The 19335-nt window shown below is 45.1% G+C and overlaps 2 protein-coding genes across 2 annotated transcripts in view; both read left to right on the top strand.

Moving 5' to 3' along the window:
* Positions 1-613: 613 nt before the first annotated feature.
* The window catches only part of METTL16 (methyltransferase 16, RNA N6-adenosine), a 513950-nt gene continuing 495228 nt past the window's right edge, over positions 614-19335 (top strand). Inside the window, exon 1 of the mRNA XM_078679306.1 lies at positions 614-722. The gene's annotated coding sequence lies outside the window, so the exon portion shown is untranslated. The remainder of the gene's footprint in view (positions 723-19335) is intronic.
* LOC144822149 (zinc finger MYM-type protein 1-like) lies at positions 12873-15422 on the top strand. The gene has a single exon (XM_078679305.1). It carries the CDS (start codon positions 12899-12901, stop codon positions 15296-15298), a length of 2400 nt encoding a protein of 799 aa, XP_078535431.1. The 5' UTR covers positions 12873-12898; the 3' UTR covers positions 15299-15422.

The following is a 19335-nucleotide window of genomic DNA, read 5'->3' as shown; positions in this document are numbered from 1 at the left end:
AAAAAACCCATTCCTGAGCTGTGACGCTTTCATACAGCTTTCCCTCAACCAATCGCAATGCAATTGTATGTTCCACCCCCTTGTCCGTTCATGACCACCACGACAGCTATTTACCATGTAGGGTAGAGGAGGAGGCAGTAAACAAGGAAAACCGTAAAACTAAAAGGTATAACGGCAAACCCTACGAAACATTTGAAGGGAAACAGGCATTTCCTTTGCTAGCCGATAGGTGCTGTTATGTCAGTTTATAACATTTCGTCTGTTGTAGGTTGGGTTTCCTACTCAATCAGACGTGGCAGCATCTCCTGCGTTCTGTACGCAGACGCGGAATTATCCGTACAGCATGGCGGCGCCTGCGGTACGCATGCGCAGTGAGCTGACCCTACTGTGCCATACCTTTCTTGTCTGTTTAATACTTTCACCGACAGTCAGATGAACTTATCGACAGTAAAGCGCACCGGTTTGGGAAGGCACAGTCCGGTGCACGACGTACCCGTGCCACGTTAGTGCTGTTATCTCGTACAGCACGACTACGCTCTTTACAGTTAGCAACAACAACCGCCGGTGTCCATATGACGGTCCGCCTGCGCGCGCCTTCCGTAGTGCGCGGTTTGATGACGTCACCCGCAGACGAGCGACGGATACAGAACGACACAGTGTGGACTAGACGGCTACATTTAACTCTCTACTAGACGGACAGCCCGGGCTGTTCTGCTACGCTGGTAGGTGTCCGTGTGGGACGGGGAGAAAGGGGTGGGTATGTGTACAGGCACCGGCATTCACCCTGTGTCCTGCTCGCAAGTCCACGTGCAGTTCGCAACATCATTAAACAACTAGACTGCTAACTTCCTGTTTTGATTACAAACTGATAGCAGCAGGCCATGCTGCGGATGTTAGTGGGGAGACGCACAGACTCTGCTGTAGAGCTGCCAGGGGCAATTTATGGGCTGTAGTCTAACTGTACTTGTTAACACAGGGTTAAAGTTTAATGTTTACAGTGAGAGAATCCTGTAGTTTCAGTACTGATGGGTTTCAATTTTCCCCGCAGCATCCCCCGCTCAAACTCCAAATGCATACTTGCGCAGCATTTCGGATTACTTTTCGTACATGCTGTGTTTTGAAATCTGAACCGTGGATACAATGTCTCAAAGACTAGGTGGCTGCGACAGATCTTTAGGAACGAACACCCCTTTCTGGATGTTTTATTTTATCTTACACTTCTGGTTTTTTGCGTACTATGTGCACATCTTCGTGGAAGAACGTGTCAGAGTGGCAGTGCTGCATTTGTAAGGACACCGTGTCGATGATGACGTTACTTGTACTTCCTAATATGACATTGAGTGCACTGCAACAGCTTACCTATAAACGTTGACTTGTGCGGTGTATGTACTCTTGCTTTGTTTTCAGTAATATTCGAGGACTCCCCATATATCCCATTATTTAGAGCTTTTTGCTTTCTTTCAAAGTTGGTAGTAAGTGAGTTGTTATTAATTGGTATTGTGTACTGGTGTTTAATATTGAATACTGTAGAGTTCTTGGGCAGCATGCACAATAATGAAGGGCTATAGCATTTAAGTTAAATGAGAGGACAGACACTCTGGGTTGCTCGTCTGAGCCGGAAGTCACGAGCGACCCCGGCCCCTTTATTTATGCTCTCTGGCCACGCCTGGCCCGATTGTGATACACTGTGTGTGTGTGTGTGTGCTTCCGGGTCTTCACCCAGCCGGGTGAATAACTAGACCGCTACATCCCATCCCAAGTTAGATTATGAAACAAAACATAAACCTATTTTAACATACAAAGTCCGCTAGTCTTATGCTATGCCGGGGATTCGGCCTGAGATTGTATGGATGCCGGTGGCCCTCTTGTTCTCGCTGGGGACTTGTTGGTCCTCTGTCGTTACCAATATCCCCGGGACTAAAAACTTCAGATGATGGAGACCCTACTGGAGTTTGAGGTGTAGTCTCATCAGGATTGCCTTCGGCCTCATCAGGTTGCACCTCGGCGGTTCTTGACTGATCTGCAACTCGGTGTAGTCTGACTGGAGGCGAAACTTTCTTGAACCATGAAATGTTCCTTGTTATTGTTTCGCTGTCTCGTTCTACAGTGACTGCCGTTCCCTTGGTTGACTGTACGGTCCACAACCCGGGCTCATAGGGAGTTTGGAACTTCCCTCCGCTCTACCGATTCTGTAGCAACACGGAGCATCCAGGCATCACTACACGGACTCGCGCTCTTCGTCGATGACTTGCTTTGTCGTTGTCTTTCTGTCTCTTTGCTTGGGCACCCACTGGGTCGTAGGGCTCTTGCCTCCAGTTGTCGGCCATGGGTAGCATGTCTCATCGAGGTCCTGTTAGCATGAGTGACCATGGAGACCGTTGTGTTGTACAGTGAAGCGTGCTGCGGTATTCTCTCAGGAACTGTTGTAGAGCACCTTCCGGATCTGTGTTTTCGGCTATTGCTATGTGTAATATTTTGTTGTTGGTGGTCCGCATGAACCGTTCAACTTCACCATTGGCTTGTGGCCACTGAGGGGTGATTCGGTGATGCTTGATGCCTATTCGTGTCAAGAAGTCTTTGAACTCACTGCCTTGGAACGGGGGCCCATTGTCGGTCTTGATGACGTGTGGCAGGCCAAATAGGGCAAACGACTTTTCCAAGATGGGTTGCAGATTGGCAAACGCTGTAGACGGCAGAATTCTGATGATTGGATACTTGGTGTAACTGTCGATGAGAACAGCTGTGACTACCCCGTCAGGGAAACTTCCGAAATCAAGGCTCACCCACGACCATGGCGATGGGGCCGGATCTTCGGTGATCACAGGTGCTGGAGCTTCGGCGTTGCATGTGAGTTGACAAGCTCTGCAGTTACGTACGAGGGTGTCTACGCGATCTTCTAAACCTGGGAACCACACCTTTTCCCTCATCCTTGACTTCATCCTCCTGATGCCTTGATGACCCTCATGTGCGAGGATCGTCGCTCGTTCTTGCAGGCTTTGCGGTATGACAATGTGTGAACCCCTTAATATGATTCCGTTCTCCGCGGAACTGAGTTAGTTTCAAACTTTCCAAAATTTTCCCAGGTGGGTCCTGTCAGGCTCACTCCACCCTTGGATGTTTTTAAGGAATCCTTCCCAGGAGCCGTCCTTCAGAGCATCAGCTACTCGCTTGAGGATCATGTCTTTGTCCATATGCGTCTTTACTTCTTCTATCGAGAGAGCTCGCGGACCCGACCACTGGGAGACCATGATGACGGAACTCTTCTGTTCTTGTCTCTTGATCAACGTCTACTTCGGTTGTTAATGCTGGGTGGCGAGACAGGAAGTCAGTGGGGTTCTTTGCGCCTGGTCGATATATTAGTTCCATCTGGTAATGTTGCAATTGGATGGGCCACCTTTCGATCCTGGGAGGTGGGTGAGGTGCCGTTCCTTTGAACAAAGGAAGAAGAGGTTGGTGGTCTGTTATTACTCGGAATGGGTGACCGCTCACGTATAAATGAAAATGGTTGCATGCCCATTTGATGGCCAGTGCTTCTCGCTCTATTTGTGAGTACCGGGCTTCTGTTGCTGTGAGTGCTTTACTTGCAAAAGCTAACGTGACCCAAGTCGCTGGTTCAGTCTCTTGGGTGAGCAAAGCTCCTAGGCCTACCGGGCTGGCATCTACTAGCAACTCTGTGAGGCGAGTGGTGTCAAAGTATGCCATGGTTGTGCTATCTAATAGAGCTGATTTTACTTGTTTGAAAGCGTTGTCTTCCTCGGGGGTCCACTTCCAGGGGGTTTCTTTCTTTGTGAGATTTCGCAATGGTTCTGCAATTGTTGCCAGATTTGGGATAAATCGTCCGCCGCAGTATGTTGCCATCCCTAGAAAACTTCTTACTTCAGAAGCACTGGTTGGAGCAGGAGCGAGTTGAATCGCTTGGGACTTGCTGGGGTCTACTTTGACACCCTCCGAGCTAAACACTTATCCAAAGAAGAATTGGCATTTTTCCTTGTGAAGAGTCACGCCATGTTCTGCCAGCCGCTGGAGAGTGGCTCGGAGTTGTCGGTGGTGGTCTTCAATAGTTTTGGAGTGAATGAGAATATCGTACGTTAAGGACGCCTTGGAGGCCTGACAGAATCTCACAGCGTTCTGAAATATCTCCGCTGCTGAAGATATCCCAAAGTTCAGTCTGTTGTACCGACGAAGCCCAAGGTGGGTCGAAAATGTAGTAATGTACCTGCTTTCCTCTGCTAGTTTCATCTGGTGATAGCCAGCATTTAGGTCTAACTTAGAGAACCATTGTGAGCCATTGGGGTCGGCCAGAATGTTGTCAACCGTTGGCGTTGAGTGTCTCTCTCGTTTTATTGCTTGATTGGGCATTCTCATATCGCTGCAGATTCGAATTTTCCCTGGCTGCTTTGGTTTTTCAGCGATTACCATGGGGGATACCCAAGGAGTTGGACCTGTTACCTTTTCGATCACTCCTTGTTGTTCTAGCTTCAGGAGTTCTTGCTCTACTAGTGGCCGGAGATGGAAAGGGGTTCGTCAGTGTCTTAGCGCAACAGGTTGTACTGCCTTATCTATATGCAGTTTGACTGGTGTTCTCCTTATATTCCCTAATCCTTTAAACAACTGTGGGAACAAATCCAGAATGTCGTCGGTTTGGAGGAGTTTCACTGCGTTTGCAAATGCAATCAAATTGAGGTCTTCGGCGGTATGACTCCCGACTAATATATCTGCTTCTCTATCAACAACATGGAATGTTGTTGTCACTTCTTGGGTCTCCGATTTCACCTGGACTGTCATTTTTCCTTTCAAGGGAAGTGGTTTCTGGCTTCCGTACGTTAGAATCCTGATTTTGGACGGGGTGAGTGGTGGTCTCTGGTTCAGCTTTTTGTAGTGTTGCGGCCCCATACGTTAACGGTTGCTCCTGTGTCAATCAGGCCGGTTACTGGGGATCCATCAATCTCAATGTTGCACTTGGATTGTGGTCGTCGTCTCTTTTTGAGGTCGCCTGCAAACGATACAAAGTAGCATTCTTCGTTGTCTTCCGTGGAGGAGTCCTCCAGGCGTTGGTTTTGGCGAGTGGAGGTTCTTGTTGATCGTGAAGTTTTGGGTTCTTCTAGCGATAGATGTTTTACAGCTCCTGTCGGTGTCCTCCTCCCTGGGTTGCCTCTACCTCGCGAACCTCCTCGACACACGCTCGCGAAGTGGTTGGGGATTTCACACTTGGAGCACGTCTTTCCCCTCGCCGGTCAACTACCTGGAGCGTGCTCTTCTCTCCCGCAGTATCCACACTGTGTCCGTCGCGTTGTCCTGGTGGGCCACCTTCCCCGCCCACCACGAGATGGTGTGCGAATGGCATCAGCTCGCACCGTCTTGACGCTAGCTGTTTGCTCAGTTTGTTGGTTGAGCGCGGTTTCCATTGCAGTTGCTCGGATGTCTGATCATTTGTGTGAGTGAGCGAGGATCAAAATGTCTTCTAAGGAGATGCGGGGTTGTCAAAGTATGAGTGTCCGCAGTGTCTCGTTGCGGCAGCCTTGGATAAGTTGTGCCGTCACCTCTTTGGTCTGATCGTCCTCAGTGCATGTGCTTGCTAGTTCTCTGAGGCGTGCATGATAAGTGTCCATTGACGCTCCCTCTCTTTGTCTGGCTTGTCTGAGTTTAAAACGCTCATAGTGAGGGTTAAGTTGGGGTCAAAATGGGCGTTTAAGGCTCTGACCGCAGCATCATAGTCTGTGGGCGCGCGAGTGTTCGGGAGATGCGCAAATAGTTTGTATATTTCGTCTCCAGTGAAATGTAAAAGCAGTGATCATTTGACGGCTCCGTCTGTCTCCCTCGTTGCCACGAAGTAATTATCGTGGCGGCCAACCCACACCTTCCATCTTGGCGACGTGGTGGCTGGGTCAATTAGTTCGCTGAACGGAGGAAGTGCGGTAATTTGGGAGTGTACTGGATGCGGTGGCGCAGGTGGAGCCACTGGCTGTTGAGCTGGCTGTCCCGCAGGGTTTGACGTGGTGCACTCTTCTTTGGTAGTAGCACATGCGTTTCACCACATGCACGTGGCGTTTCCAGTCTCCAGTACCTGTCTCTCTACGTATTTAGTGCGGGGCTGTGTTGTTTTTGCCAGTGCTTGTTGGTTTTACTTTGACCTGGGAAGATCTGCCCTTGCCACTGTGTGATTTTGTGCCACAGTTGTGCTGCTTTTGCCAATGTTTGTTGTCTCTTTATTGCTCTTTGTGCCAACCTGGCGTTGCATTTGCTAATGCTTGTTGATTTGGGCCTCTCTGGGTGGGGCCAACCCTGTTGCTGTGTGTCTAATTGCTCACGCGGTGCTCGCTGCCTTTGGGAGAGCTGCTCCGTCTCCTATCAGCTGTTTTACGACCTCGCGTGCTCTCCTTCACGGTTGATCGGGCTTTGGCTGTGCCTCCTTTTGCTCCTGCGCGTGCGTGCGCTATTGTCGAAGGAACCGGGACTCCCGGGCAACGCTGTGACGCTCCCGGGTGGTGGGCGCAGGTTTTTTTTTTCTTTTAGACTGGGGCACTCGTAAGCGCTGGCTGCGTCGCGCTCTGTTCACCGCTGGGCCTCCCGATGTCGTCGCTCTTCTCCCTCGAGTCCTCCTGCTGCTGGGCTTCGCGCTTGCTGGTGCCGCCTCGGACTGCACGGTAGGTGTTTCTCTTTCGTTGTGGGAATAACTTTGTAATCCCACCCTCGTCGCCAGTGTAGAGTTCTTGGGCAGGATACCCCGCATGCACAATAATGAAGGACTATAGCATTTAAGTTAAATGAGAGGACAGCCACTCTGGGTTGCTCGTCTGAGCCGGAAGTCACAGGCGACCCCGGCCCCTTTATCTATGCTCTCTGGCCACGCCTGGCCAGATAGTGATACACTGTGTGTGTGTGTGCTTCCGGGTCTTCACCCAGCCGGGTGAATAACTAGACCACTACAAATACAACACAACTCAATTTACGGTTTGTAAAATAACCCATGCTTGATTTGCGCGACTGTTTAAAAAAAAAAAATCCCTTCTGCCTAAGAAAGGGAGCAGTTCTAAAACTGTTCTTACAAGCAGCATATTTAACCGCGATGCCAATATGGATTGAGGGACAGAGCCTGGACAGTGGGCATACTGTGGCCAAAAACTCATTGACTGTTGTGTTAGCTGAAACTAAAATGTTGTAACCGACTCAAATAAGGTTAGTTATGCCGTTCTGACTCCTGTATTAGTACTTTACACATATTACTTCGAGCGAGGTTTGTACCCACACCCACCCCACATGTTAATTTCATTCATTTACTCTTATTATTATCCTCGGTCTAATGAATGACTGGAGATTTTCTATCCAGAATTTAATCAATTATCAGAACAATGACATAAACGTTATTGCAGTAATTTATTTTTAAGGCCTTTAGTGCAGTAGTGAGCGGATTCCTGCTCTTGATTATCGCATTTGACTGTGACAATTGTTTAGCAAACAGCCATCCAGCTGCCTATTTTCAGTTGGGTATGAGCGAACAGCTGTAACCCAAGCTTATAGATATCCAACGGAGTAAGACTTGTACAATGATCCACTTCTAAAGTAACAGCAACTGGTTTGTCACTGTGACATCGATTATATAACAAACCTATAATTGATATGAGCATGGCAATGCACATTTCGGAGTTTAACCTTATATTTAAAATCTTAGTCATTGCAGGCAGGTATAGTTAGTGTCCTTTTCCAGCAAACTACCACTGCAGAGAAAGTAGTGAGTTCAGGAGTTCTCGCACCAGAGCATGCAAAGTTTCCAAGTCATCTTGCAACTTTATATCATTTGTAGTTCCTGTCATATCCGGTTCCTTAGCCAGTGACAATTCACATACTTATTTTCAGCTGCTAAGGTGCCATAGGGCTGACCACCTGTATTCAGGGTGTCTACTGAAAAAAAAAAACAAGTTGATGTAAGAAAGGCTTGAATTAATCACTGTCACTGGCTATTGCTCTGGGCTGCGTTACAGATTGTTGTTTTTCGCCCACTGTGCCATTCTAGACGGACCAGCCGTATGGTATGTGAATTTGTAGAGCACATATAATATTCCTGTGAGGGTATCCAGGCTCTAAGTAGGGCAGGCCTTCAGGGGGTAGGAGGAGATCATGCCTGTTTCGTCTGGAAGATCCATTTCTTGAGATTCCTTTGGAAGTTCAAGGGGGGTTGTTCTGAGGTGTTTAGAAGGTCGATCCAGGCCTTGGCTGCAAGGTATTAGAACAAGCTTCCCCTGCTTCTGGTCTTCTTAATGCGAGGGAGGTGTGCTGTTGCCTGGGATGCAGATTGAAATTGTCTGGTAGGTTTGTAAAAGTTGAGGCCGTGGTTGAAGTAAGCTGAACCCGTGTTGTGGTGAGCTTTGTAGGCATGGGTAATAGCCTGAACTCACATCTTTCCTGGACTCATGGCCAGTGGAGATTGTTGAGGTGTGGAGAGATGTGGTTATTTTGTGGGAGGTTCAGTATGAGTCTGGCTGTGGCGTTCTTTGTGGTTTGGAGTTGGCGTACAACATGGTCTGGGATTCTGATGTAGAGGATGTTTCCATAATAAAGTGTACTTGTGAAAAGAGCCTGGGTTATCGTCTGGTGTTCAGTGGGATCTCCTTGAAAATCTTGGTTAACATTCTCAGGAAATAGAAGCATGATTAGGAGATGGTGTTGATCTGTCTGCTCATGGAGAGGTTGGTGCCCAGGTTGAACCTGCAGTCCTTGGCATGGTCCCCAGGGGTGGGTGGGTGGGGGGTTGGCAAGGTAAGAGCGCTACCAAAAGGCTTTCTAGGGGTAGTAGTTGTTGCTGAAGATTAGGACTTCGGATTTGTCTGTGTCGAGCTGGCAGCAGTCGTTTTTCCTCCAAGCAGCAACGTTGCTCAGCACTTGGCGAAGTATGCTTTGTTATTGCTGGTTGAGTCAGTAAGAGTGAGGATGAGTTGTGTGTTGTCGATGTAGGATACTATGTTGAGGCCATGAGCTTGAATATGTCCGCGAACAGCGTCATGTAGTCCTTGAAGGGTGTTGGGCTGAACTGCGATCTTTGAGGGACTCCGCAGATGATTTCTTAGGTTCTGAGTTGTAGGGGGGAAGTCTAACTCATTGAGTTTTGTCCATGAGGCAGGAGGATATCCACTTGAGGGCCAGTCCACAGATACCCAAGTGCTGAAACTTTCTGATGAGTGACTTGGGGGAAACCGCACCAAAAGTTGCAGACAGGTCGAGGAGAATGAGTGTAGCTGCTTTTCCTCAGTCCCAGATGCTTCTGATGTCATTGGTGGCCCCAGTGAGGGCTGTTTCTGTGCTGTGGTTGGTGTGAATGCCTAATTGAGCTGTCAAGGAGTTGATGGAGTTCTAGGTGGTGTGCGAGTTGGCTATTGATGGCTTCTTCTGGACTTCAAATGGAAAATGCAGGAGCAAGATGGGTCTGTAGCTACTGAGGGTTTTGGGGTCTGCTGTTGGTTTCTTCAATAGGGTGGTGACTTCTTTTTTTTTTTCCAACAAGATGGGAAGGTGAAAGTGGTTAGGGAGGTGTTGATAGTGGTAAGCATTGGGGAGATGATGGTTCGTCCAAGGTTGTGGGGTCGTAGGGTCTGAGTGAGCTCATGAGTGGATGATATTCATCAGGGCGGTGGTTTCTTAGTTTAAGAGGGGCTTCCAATTGCTTAGCTGCTGTTTGGCGATGAAGGCGCTGTCTGGCTTGTTGGGGAAGTTTAAATCCGTAAGCTGTAGGTCGAATGTGTTGTAGATCCTGCCAGTCTTCTGTTCAAAAAAGTTTGAGAGGTCGTTGCGGAATGCTTGGGATGGGATGATGTTGGCTGCTTCAGGATTGGAGATGGAGAAGAATTCTTTGCTGTTGTTGGTGCTGGCTTTGAGTCTGAGAGTCAGGACCTTTTTCTTTGTGTCTCGTAGTTGGTGGTAGAGGTTGAAGGGTGGCTTTGTATATGCATATTGCGTTTTGTGTGCGCAAATCAGTCTTGGTCCTGCTCTAATAGGAACAATCTTGCCAGAACTGCCAGGCCTGGTCCCCTTCAGATGGGAACACAAGCAATCCCTGGCTGGTTTTTACCTACTTAGGTCTCTTTTGTGAGGTATTGCTTGAGTACTATAACAGTTAGCACAGGCATAGGATGATAAAGGGCGCTGAAAGCAGCTGTACTGTTAAGGTTGCTGCTTTGAATGTTTAATAGCTTTACTTCAGTACCACAATGTTGACGGACGTTGGGTTGTTTATCGCCTGATAATACATGGTTCCTTCCCCCTTCTTCCAGCAATCCGGGACAGATGAATATCTGGTTCTCGATCCTGGCACTTTTCTGCACTGTATGTCCTAGTTACAGTATTTGATTACCTGGAATATGTATGTTTTTGAGGAATGTTCAGGGGAAACCACTTCAAGGTCCCTGTGACTTCTGTTACTTGAATACAGAAGTCTAAACCTAGTTTGAGTTCTCAGCAGTGTAAAGTGGTGAGCTTGGAGAAGATGTCTCCTAGATGCTTTCTTAGTCTTTTGTGTAGTAGTAGTCCGTTAGCAAAATTGGTATGTCATTAACAGATGTAGTGACATATTCTGTTGGTAAAGAAATACACAGTAGTTTATAGAAAATTTGGCAGTTAATTCACCCTGAGCACATCATATTTAAGTAAACAATAAGGGGCCGATTACAAATCTGTTGGTCCTCGGACCGCCAGACTTGTGGTGAGGCGGCACTGTCCTTGCAACCGTCACATTATGACCCTAGTGGTCGTGCCGCCCCATGACTGCCGACACCGCCAGGTAACCGCCTTTCCCTGTCGGTGGTTCGAGTGTCCAGATGCATCTTTATGCTTGGCCGGACCGCTGTGGTCCCGCTACGCACATTAGGAGTTTCCTCTCTGCCAGGATTTTCATGGCGGTTCATCCTCCATGAAAACCCTGGGGGAGGGGAAACAAATTGTTCCTCACGCCCTGTGAATGCACATAGGGTGGCACAACATGTGCCCCCCTTGTGTGCATGCACAGAAGTTCCAGCATGGCATGGACCTTTTAGTCCATGCTGTGCTGGAACAGTTTTTTACATTCCCATTGCAGTGCCTATTTTATAGGCAATGCCAAAGTAATTGCCCGACAATGACTAAAAAAGTAATTATACGGCAGGCGGTTCTCACGTAGGTTCAAAGGTGCAGCAGTGGGGCCGTCCCGCCGCCACACTGTCAAACTCTTAATCGGCCCGTCCATTCTTCATATGGGAGCATCACTGTAAAATGAAACCACAGATTTCATGTAGAATGTGACCTACAATTAGTTCACCAAACAAAGACACTTTATGATAAAGGTATTTAAAGATTCCTTCCAAGATTGAACTGGTGTGCACTAGTTGCCTTCTTTATGCCTTATTATGAAATTCTAGTAGTACTACACTTCTAGGACTGCCTTCTGTATTTGGAATAATTATGTACTGTCCCTGCACAAGGTATAGAAGTAAACCATAATCCTGCTACCTCTCAACACGTTCCTGATGGCACTGGTCGAAGTAAAAGTCTGTGTAGTGAACAGAGGAGTATCAGAGTATGTACACCCACAGCTAGAGACTGGGAGCCACTGCGCAGCGGTAAGGTACTGGCAAGGTTCATCAGTGATGAATTTGGGGCACATTTTAGATGTTCACGGTGACAAATGTGGTTTAAATGAACATTGGCCAACGTGGACTTCATGCAAAGTACTCTTGAACTGGATTCGGCATCAGCTAATATGATGCCTCTGAAATAAAAACTTTTTAAAAACTGATAACGCACAGCCTCTTTTATTGTTTCCATATTTAGTTTTAGTGCTGTTTTCAGTTAATGAGAACGTGACTTCAATGTCCAGAACAATGGAATACGATTGGCACCAAATATATTAATTACTCTATAGCAGTTTACGGTTACCATGAAACCTAACTTGTAGTTTTGGGATGCATCTAATTAGTGTGTGGTATGGTGTTGAGGTTTCAATCTTGGTAACTTTAGAATGGTCTCCATGATCTATAGTTTGTGGTGAGAATAAAATATATGTGATAGAGTTTTAGAAGATAAACTGCCTGAGGGGTTTCGATCATAGCCTATTTCCTAGAGCACTAATTCATCCATTTCGTAGGTCTACACTGATGGCTTGTAATTTTGCTGTGACAGTCTTCCCGTTTATTATGGTTGGCTGCACATCCCTATCGTGCTGAATGTTTTGCTGAATATTCATTGGTTACCATTTTGCAGCACTGCACACATCTTACTGTTAAACAACTCACAAGCAGTCTTATTGCCCATTCTTATTCTGTAGAAAGTTAAAGGGGGTTCTCTTTCCATCTGCTCACAATTAGGTTAGGTACACCTCTGCATGTAGAGTCACAGAAAAAGGCATTCTCGTAATGAAGTACTTATCCCATTACCTACTTGGATGAATAATTCCATTGTATCAGACCGTAATAAGATCTGTATAAATTGTGGTATGCATGGTCATGTGGTTGTCTACCTCTGGTGGAGGAGAACGAGATTAAGAAGCCCATATGCTGGTTTGATCGAAAGTTGGGAACAGGGTATCTGCATTGGTATACCCCTGTTTTAACACCCATAATACTGATGTTGACTGCCACAGATGGACATAGTGTGAGTCCAGTATGGCGGTGGGCATTATGTCAGCTGCAACTGTAATATGCAGAAGCCACACTGCTGGTACTGTAAAGTAGGGACATATCTAGCCTTCTGTTTCACATTAAAAGTACAGCACCTCTTTCGTTGTCAAAATAATAATAAAAACACCTTTTTGTAGATAATATATTTTGTTTGATATTTAGGAAATGATTGACCTTTTATATGCTCGTTATGTAGTTCTCCATTTTTTATCTACATCCAGGGTTGGACTCAGAGTTCAGACCACAAAAATTACGAGGAAATGAAGAGACACCTGGGATCAATTGACAGCATTTTTTGTAAAAGAGAAAGACTTGAAGTTAACACTGCCCTTGATGACAACAGTGATGCTGTATCATCTGAGACCTGTGGGAAATTACAGCTGGCATGTATGGAAAAAAGTGGCATTAGATGTGAAAAGTCTGCACCGACCGCGGTTAATCTATCGATATCTACGGTAGAAATCTGTCATTCAAAAAATGTGATGGTGAATTCCCAGACCGCAGCTTCCTCCCCCTCAGATCCTTCAAGGCCAATCCCAAGAACCGAAGATGAACTTCAAAGATTAGTTCTCCGTGGCCCACATCAGCCCATCGGGCCCTTTTCTAGGAAGAAAATTGGTGAGAAACAGAGAGGTTTTAGGGCTGAATTCTACAAAGATTTCCCGTGGGTTGAGTATTCTTTTGAGACTGAATGCATGTATTGCTTTACTTGTCGCATTTTTGGGCAGAAAGTAAGTCATTGCCATGGAAAAATTGATCCTTCTTTCACAACTGCTGGATGCAAAAACTGGACAAATCCAACTAGAGCCCTAAGGAAGCATAGCACCTCTCTGCACCACCAGCGAGCCTTGCAGTTGCATGAAGACTTCAAGCGATCGCCCGAGTTTCTGGCAAGTCTACTAGAGGCTACTAAAACGAAACATATTGAGGAGGAAAGCCAATGTACAGAAAACAATGATGTTATGTTGCGCCTTTTTCGTATCGTACAGATTTTGGGACATCAAGGTATTCTGTTCGGAGGGAACTCTGAAAGTTCAGATTCAGACTTCCATGGGATGTACTTGGAGTTGTGTGAACTGCTTGCTGAATTTGATACAGTCCTGGCAAAGCACAAAACTGCTTCCTCTCATACATACACCTCTAAAACGATTCAGAATGAGCTCATAAATATAATGTTTGAAGTGATGTGTTATAAAATAAAAAAAGAACTGCAAGATGTGCAGTGGGTTAGTGTTGTGGTGGAGGAGACTACAGATTATTCCCATAATGAACACATTGTTGTACTTCTAAGATTTTGCGATGCATCCCTGAATGTTCACGAGAACCTGATATCCATTCAGCCAGCTGATGAACTTGATTCGTGGTCTCTCATGACTATACTGAAAACAAGCCTTGCTGCAGTGGGTGTTACAGAAAATGAAATTATAGCTCTTTGTTATGACAGCGTTACAGCAAAGAAAGGCGTGAACAAGGGAGTGCATGCTCTTGTGACTGAATGGTGCGGACGAGCTGTTCCATATGTACATTACTATACCCACTGTCTGAACCTTCTGCTGGTGGGTGCAATGAAATGTACACGGCCAGCATTCTCTTTTTTTGGGCACCTTGAAAACTTGTATACATTCATTGAGAGCAACTGTGCTCACCACAGCGTTCTTGAAAACATTATGAAGGCAGTTCGTCTACTAAAACCGTTGTCGGATGCACGATGGCCATGCAGAGCGGAGGCAGTTAATGCCATTGCGAGGAATATCCAGGCCTTGGGGATTGCTCTAAAAGAAATTGAGGATAGAACATTTTGTAGCAAGACTGCTGTTCAAGCAGCAGGTTTGTACGAAGCGATGTTGTCTTTTAATTTTCTCTTCTGGTTAACAATGCTGGCTCCTCTTCTAAATGCCATTAACAAAGCAAGCAAAGAATTACAGAGGGCCAGAGAGGATCTCCTTTGTGTCTGCCATGCAGTATCTATGCTAAAAACTGTTCTCCATGATATGAAGGATGGATATGATTCTTTGTTTTCAAGCCTGGCACAGCAGTGTGATACAACTGGAATTTCAGTGGTGCACAATGGAACAGTTACTTTTGGGAGTGGCAGGAATCCTGATAATGAAAACTTCTATTTGAACATTAAGGAAAGTATGAGACAGGATTACAATGAGGTGCTTAATAATACACTGTCAGAACTCGATGAGAGATTCTCGCCAGAGGTTGTCTCTCTTTTGGAAGGCTTCGCACACGTGCTACTGAAGCGGCGTGCTTCAGATCAGAAGATCCTACTTGTTGCTGGATTTTGTCATGTTTCTCAATGTGACCTAGCTACTGAAATCATGTTAATCAGGAATGATAATCTGTTCAATGAAGAAAGTTACTGTTCGATTGATGAACTTCTCTTATGCTTGAAAAATCCTGCATCTGCAATGTACACAGTCTTCAGAAAAGTAATGGGTGTGTTTCTCACTTTACCCATCACCAGTACTAGTGTAGGACAATCCAATTCCAAGCTTGCGCTAGTGAGAACAAAGATACATTCCGCGGTGTATCATGATCGACTGGATGCCTTGCTGATGATGTCCGTGGAGCAAAATTTGTGCAAGTCCATAAATCTAAACCAGTGTGTGGAGGTTTTCAAGATGAAACATTGCCATTCCATGCATGTGTAGGCACTACACAAGGCTGTGGATGGGAAGAGGAGGCACTCCCAGAAAGAGAAGAGGAGCGAACACTGGGAATACAAGAGAAATGGAGAAGTCTGACATGAAAAGAAATGGGGTGGAAGGATAGACTGAGAGCAAAAAAGTGGGGAAATGTGAAACTAATGGAGGGACAACAAAGTGGATTAATGCAGTAGAGGTAAATCTGGCAGATGAAGGTGTATGTTGAGAGAGAACATCCTATCCTATAGAGTGAGATTGCCAATGAAGGCAAAAGGGGTAGCACCTGACCTGTGAAGAATGAAACATTTCTGCATGGAAAGGAGAAACTATAATTTCTGATTCCTATATGTGCCCTCATTCTCCTCTGGACCACCTGTTTTCTTGATGTTCGTCCATTGGTTTTTGGTGAACAGAGATTTGTTTGGAGTAAAATAATTCTTCCGTGAGTGGGGCTTGGTAGTGTTTGGACTAAATAGTACCTCGAATCAATCTTTGAAAACCCAAACATATTGCTTCTTTACTAATACACATTGAACATGTGCCTAAAAAAAAGCTATGTTTTGAGTCCTTAAAAAAAAAAGAAGGGAAACCTTTCAGGGGTTGTGGCATGCAATAAGCAGTAGGTTACCAAATTGTCTGTGAGACTAATATTTTCCTCAGTGAGACTGGCCTTTGTCTGAGCCACTCATACTCAACCTGATTTTAAGATCTTATTGCCTCATATTTTAAGTGTTGCTTCGGTTTAAATGATTGAGAAGCAGCCATGCATTGATAGCCACCTCCTCTTTTCCTGATGCATGAGGTACCCTGTTGGAGGCCAACTTTGTGCATCGTGTCATTTTGCTGGCATGGCGTAGTGTGTGAGATGTTGCATTCATTGACTTTGTGTACCCACTGCTATCACTTGGTGTGCAACTGTGTGCCTAAATGAGTGGCATGGCATAATGATGCATAGGAATGGAGTGAGGATGCACCATTGCTGGACTAGGATGGGCAGTGCTGTATTAAAACAGATGTGATAAAATACAGAACCAGCCCAGTAACTCTTGAGGTGGCAGTGACTGGTTGTAGGTCATTCAGCATTAATGGATATTCATGCGATAGATTTTGTGGAAGTTGGGCAGCGTTGACACCCTTAAATTACAATTTCTATTGTCGCACCTCATGATTTCATGCCCAGTTTGGTGGCTGATATTCATTTCAATGTAGCTTTAGGTGTTTTGTCTCATGAAATTTATTTCACACGTTCTGGAATCTGTCGGGTTCGAATGATATTTTTCTGTTATATGTTCACCACCTAGGATTGTTGATCAGACCAACCTGATCCGGGCATATGTAGGGGTACTTTGAGTTGGAAGTTGGGAGGTCTTAGAATTGGCATGCATATAGTGTATTGTATAGTGTGTTGAGTGGGGCAAGTGGTGTAGTGGCCTGTCTGTGGTCCTATCCTGCATCCTTCCTAAAGGTGAGCTGGGCCCTTGTTCCGTAGTACCTTATGGTGAAGAACCAGTTTTTTCTGCCTCATCAAACTAAACATTTTTAGAAAGTAGTTGTGTATTGAATAGTCTGGCTTCTGTGCATAGCCCAACTGCTCCACTGCTCTGCATCTATGTTCATCAAACATGAAGGATCTACAGTCTAAATCCACGTAGCAGAATCTTATAACCACTTTCTAGGAGGCGGACAAAGTTGGCCTGCAAGGAACCATGCATGCCATTGCATCTATCTTATGACAGGTTAAAAACCGACCTGCAATCTGGAGTATCGAGGAATTTCTCTCTGACTGCTGGAGCTGAATCCACACCATGATCTGGGCTGGGAATTACTGTTTCCAGACCATTGGTGTGCATATGTTGACCTGCATGTATTACCTACTTCCGGGAAAAGCTCTGTGCCCTGCTTTTTTACTGCAGTAAACTGGTTCCCCAGGATACTTTGCATTTCTGCAGACTAATTTGGTGATAAAGAACTTTTAAGTTTGAATCTTCCTTCCAAATACATGCATCTCTTTTGTAGGTATGGGTACCATATCAACAAATTAAAGCCAATAGTTGCTCCTCTAATAGATAGCCATTTACGTCCCTCAAAATGTTTTCAAAGCCAAGACTGGAAATAAATTGTGCAAACTAATAGCAGCCACAGACTTTTTAATATATTTTCTTGTGATGTAGTATTCTTTAAAGAAGTGTGTCTACAGCAGTTTACTACATTGGAGCAGGATTGGTACAGCCCCAACTGACCGGAGGATATAGTTTCAGATGCTGGATTCAAAAAGGAAGCTGCCTTGTGTTTTTTTTGTTTAAATAGCTTTGTGGGCCCTTCATTTCCTACGTAATGGTGTACTGGCCACATATGTATCAAGACCCACCGGAAATGGTGAGCTTGTCAGTCAGATAGGCTATTACTCTTTGTGATGGCTTTGTAGATGATGCAGGAGGTTTTGAGGATGATGTGGTCCTACAAGTGGAGCCAGTGACATTCTCTTTGGGCAGGAGGAAATGTGGTCTTACTTCCTCAGTCCCTTGGTGAGGTGTGCTGAGGCGTGTAGGATGCTCTTAAGAGGAGTTAGTGTGGAATTGTGGAGAGCATAGCATCTAGACATATAAGGGCGTGATGCAATTTTGAAATCTCTTTCTGGGTGGAATAGTTTCACGTTTTGTAGTAGCGAGAACTGGTACCAAGACTTTTCAATTTTCACGCAATGCTCAATCAGAGTGACTTAGCATTGTGTGAAAGATGGGATTCAAATGTGTACTTGTTCATGCCGTAGATACTAGATATTGTTTGTTTTAGTGCGGTTCAACTTTAGGTGGGTGCTTGGCATCAGGTCAGGATGAGGTACGAGTAAGGTTTGAGAAGTCAGATGTCTTTAGCAGAGGAGACTTTAAAACAGATATGTGTAATCAGAGTGCTGGTGAAATTTGATACTGTTGGTGAGTAGAGTACCACAGGCTGCATGTAGAGGTTGAATATGACTAGGGACATGATGAAAACCTGGGGGACTCTGCAGGTGATTGTGGTTGTCTGGGACCTAAAGGTGCTCATGTGAACAAATTGATTTCCTCTCTTTTGATACTAGGAGATCAAATCAAGGACTTTGCCAGCGTGTCACTTAATAGTCGAGTCTTGACCAGTACAACATGTCTAGTGTAGCGTAATTTATTTAGCAGCTACTATGTTAAAGTGAGGGAACTGTTTCAGACCTTTTTCCGCTCTATTGCTTTTGGAGTGACATGTAAGGATTTGGAAATTGGAAAATGTTAATAAATTAGGCGCACAAAATGGGTACCTTTGTCCACCAACTAATGAGGTAATGATCCAGAGGCAGAGTTGTAGAATATTTTATATTTCAGTCTTTCTAAAATGTTTTTGAAATGTTAATGCTTATAGCAGAAAAGCCCTTTAACTAAAAGCAGGGCCACTGAATTATGCGGGTGTTGAGTACCAAATTATGCTGCAGGGTGCACACAATTTTGTGGTAAGAAAAGGCAAATTAGGCGGCATTTTATGAAAGTATTGCATCATTTGTTTTGTAATTTTAACTCCTAGTAATACTATCTAGGCAAATATTTCACCTCATTAGTACCAGTTTATCAACCAAATGCCGAAATAAGCAGCTGAGAGGTGACCAGGTATGCTTTGCGAAGGGCCTTCAACTAACTGCTTTCGGATATATTGCACAATGTTTTTAGTAACTTTTGACAAGTTTGAGATAGAAACAATGTTTTTGTTAAAATCTGCAGATTATGCAGCATATGATGGATTATGCGGCAAATCTTAATAATGAAAAAAAAAGCAGTGCCCGCAGAATCGCATAAATCCTGTGGTCCTGACTAAAAGAGAACTAGCTATCAAGGGTTTCTGTAATAAAATACAGTATTTTGCAATATAGTCATTTTACACAAACCAATATATAAATCTAAATAACAACAAACACTGTATACTTTTGTATTTTATGTACATAGTGTATAACACTGGAGTAAATAAAGTTGCTGAATAAAAAAAATTGCTGAAGTTCGTTGTAATACTGGAAAATATCGATG

Source organism: Lissotriton helveticus, chromosome 3_1, assembly GCF_964261635.1.
Source record: "Lissotriton helveticus chromosome 3_1, aLisHel1.1, whole genome shotgun sequence".
Classification (NCBI taxonomy): Eukaryota; Metazoa; Chordata; class Amphibia; order Caudata; family Salamandridae; genus Lissotriton; species Lissotriton helveticus.
Note: the sequence above shows the minus strand (reverse complement) of the source record. Positions and strands in the feature narration are given on the sequence as shown.

Bases quoted from the DNA above. Each gene is read 5' to 3' on its own strand.
- LOC144822149 (XM_078679305.1), top strand. From the start codon at position 12,899: ATGAAGAGACACCTGGGATCAATTGACAGCATTTTTTGTAAAAGAGAA.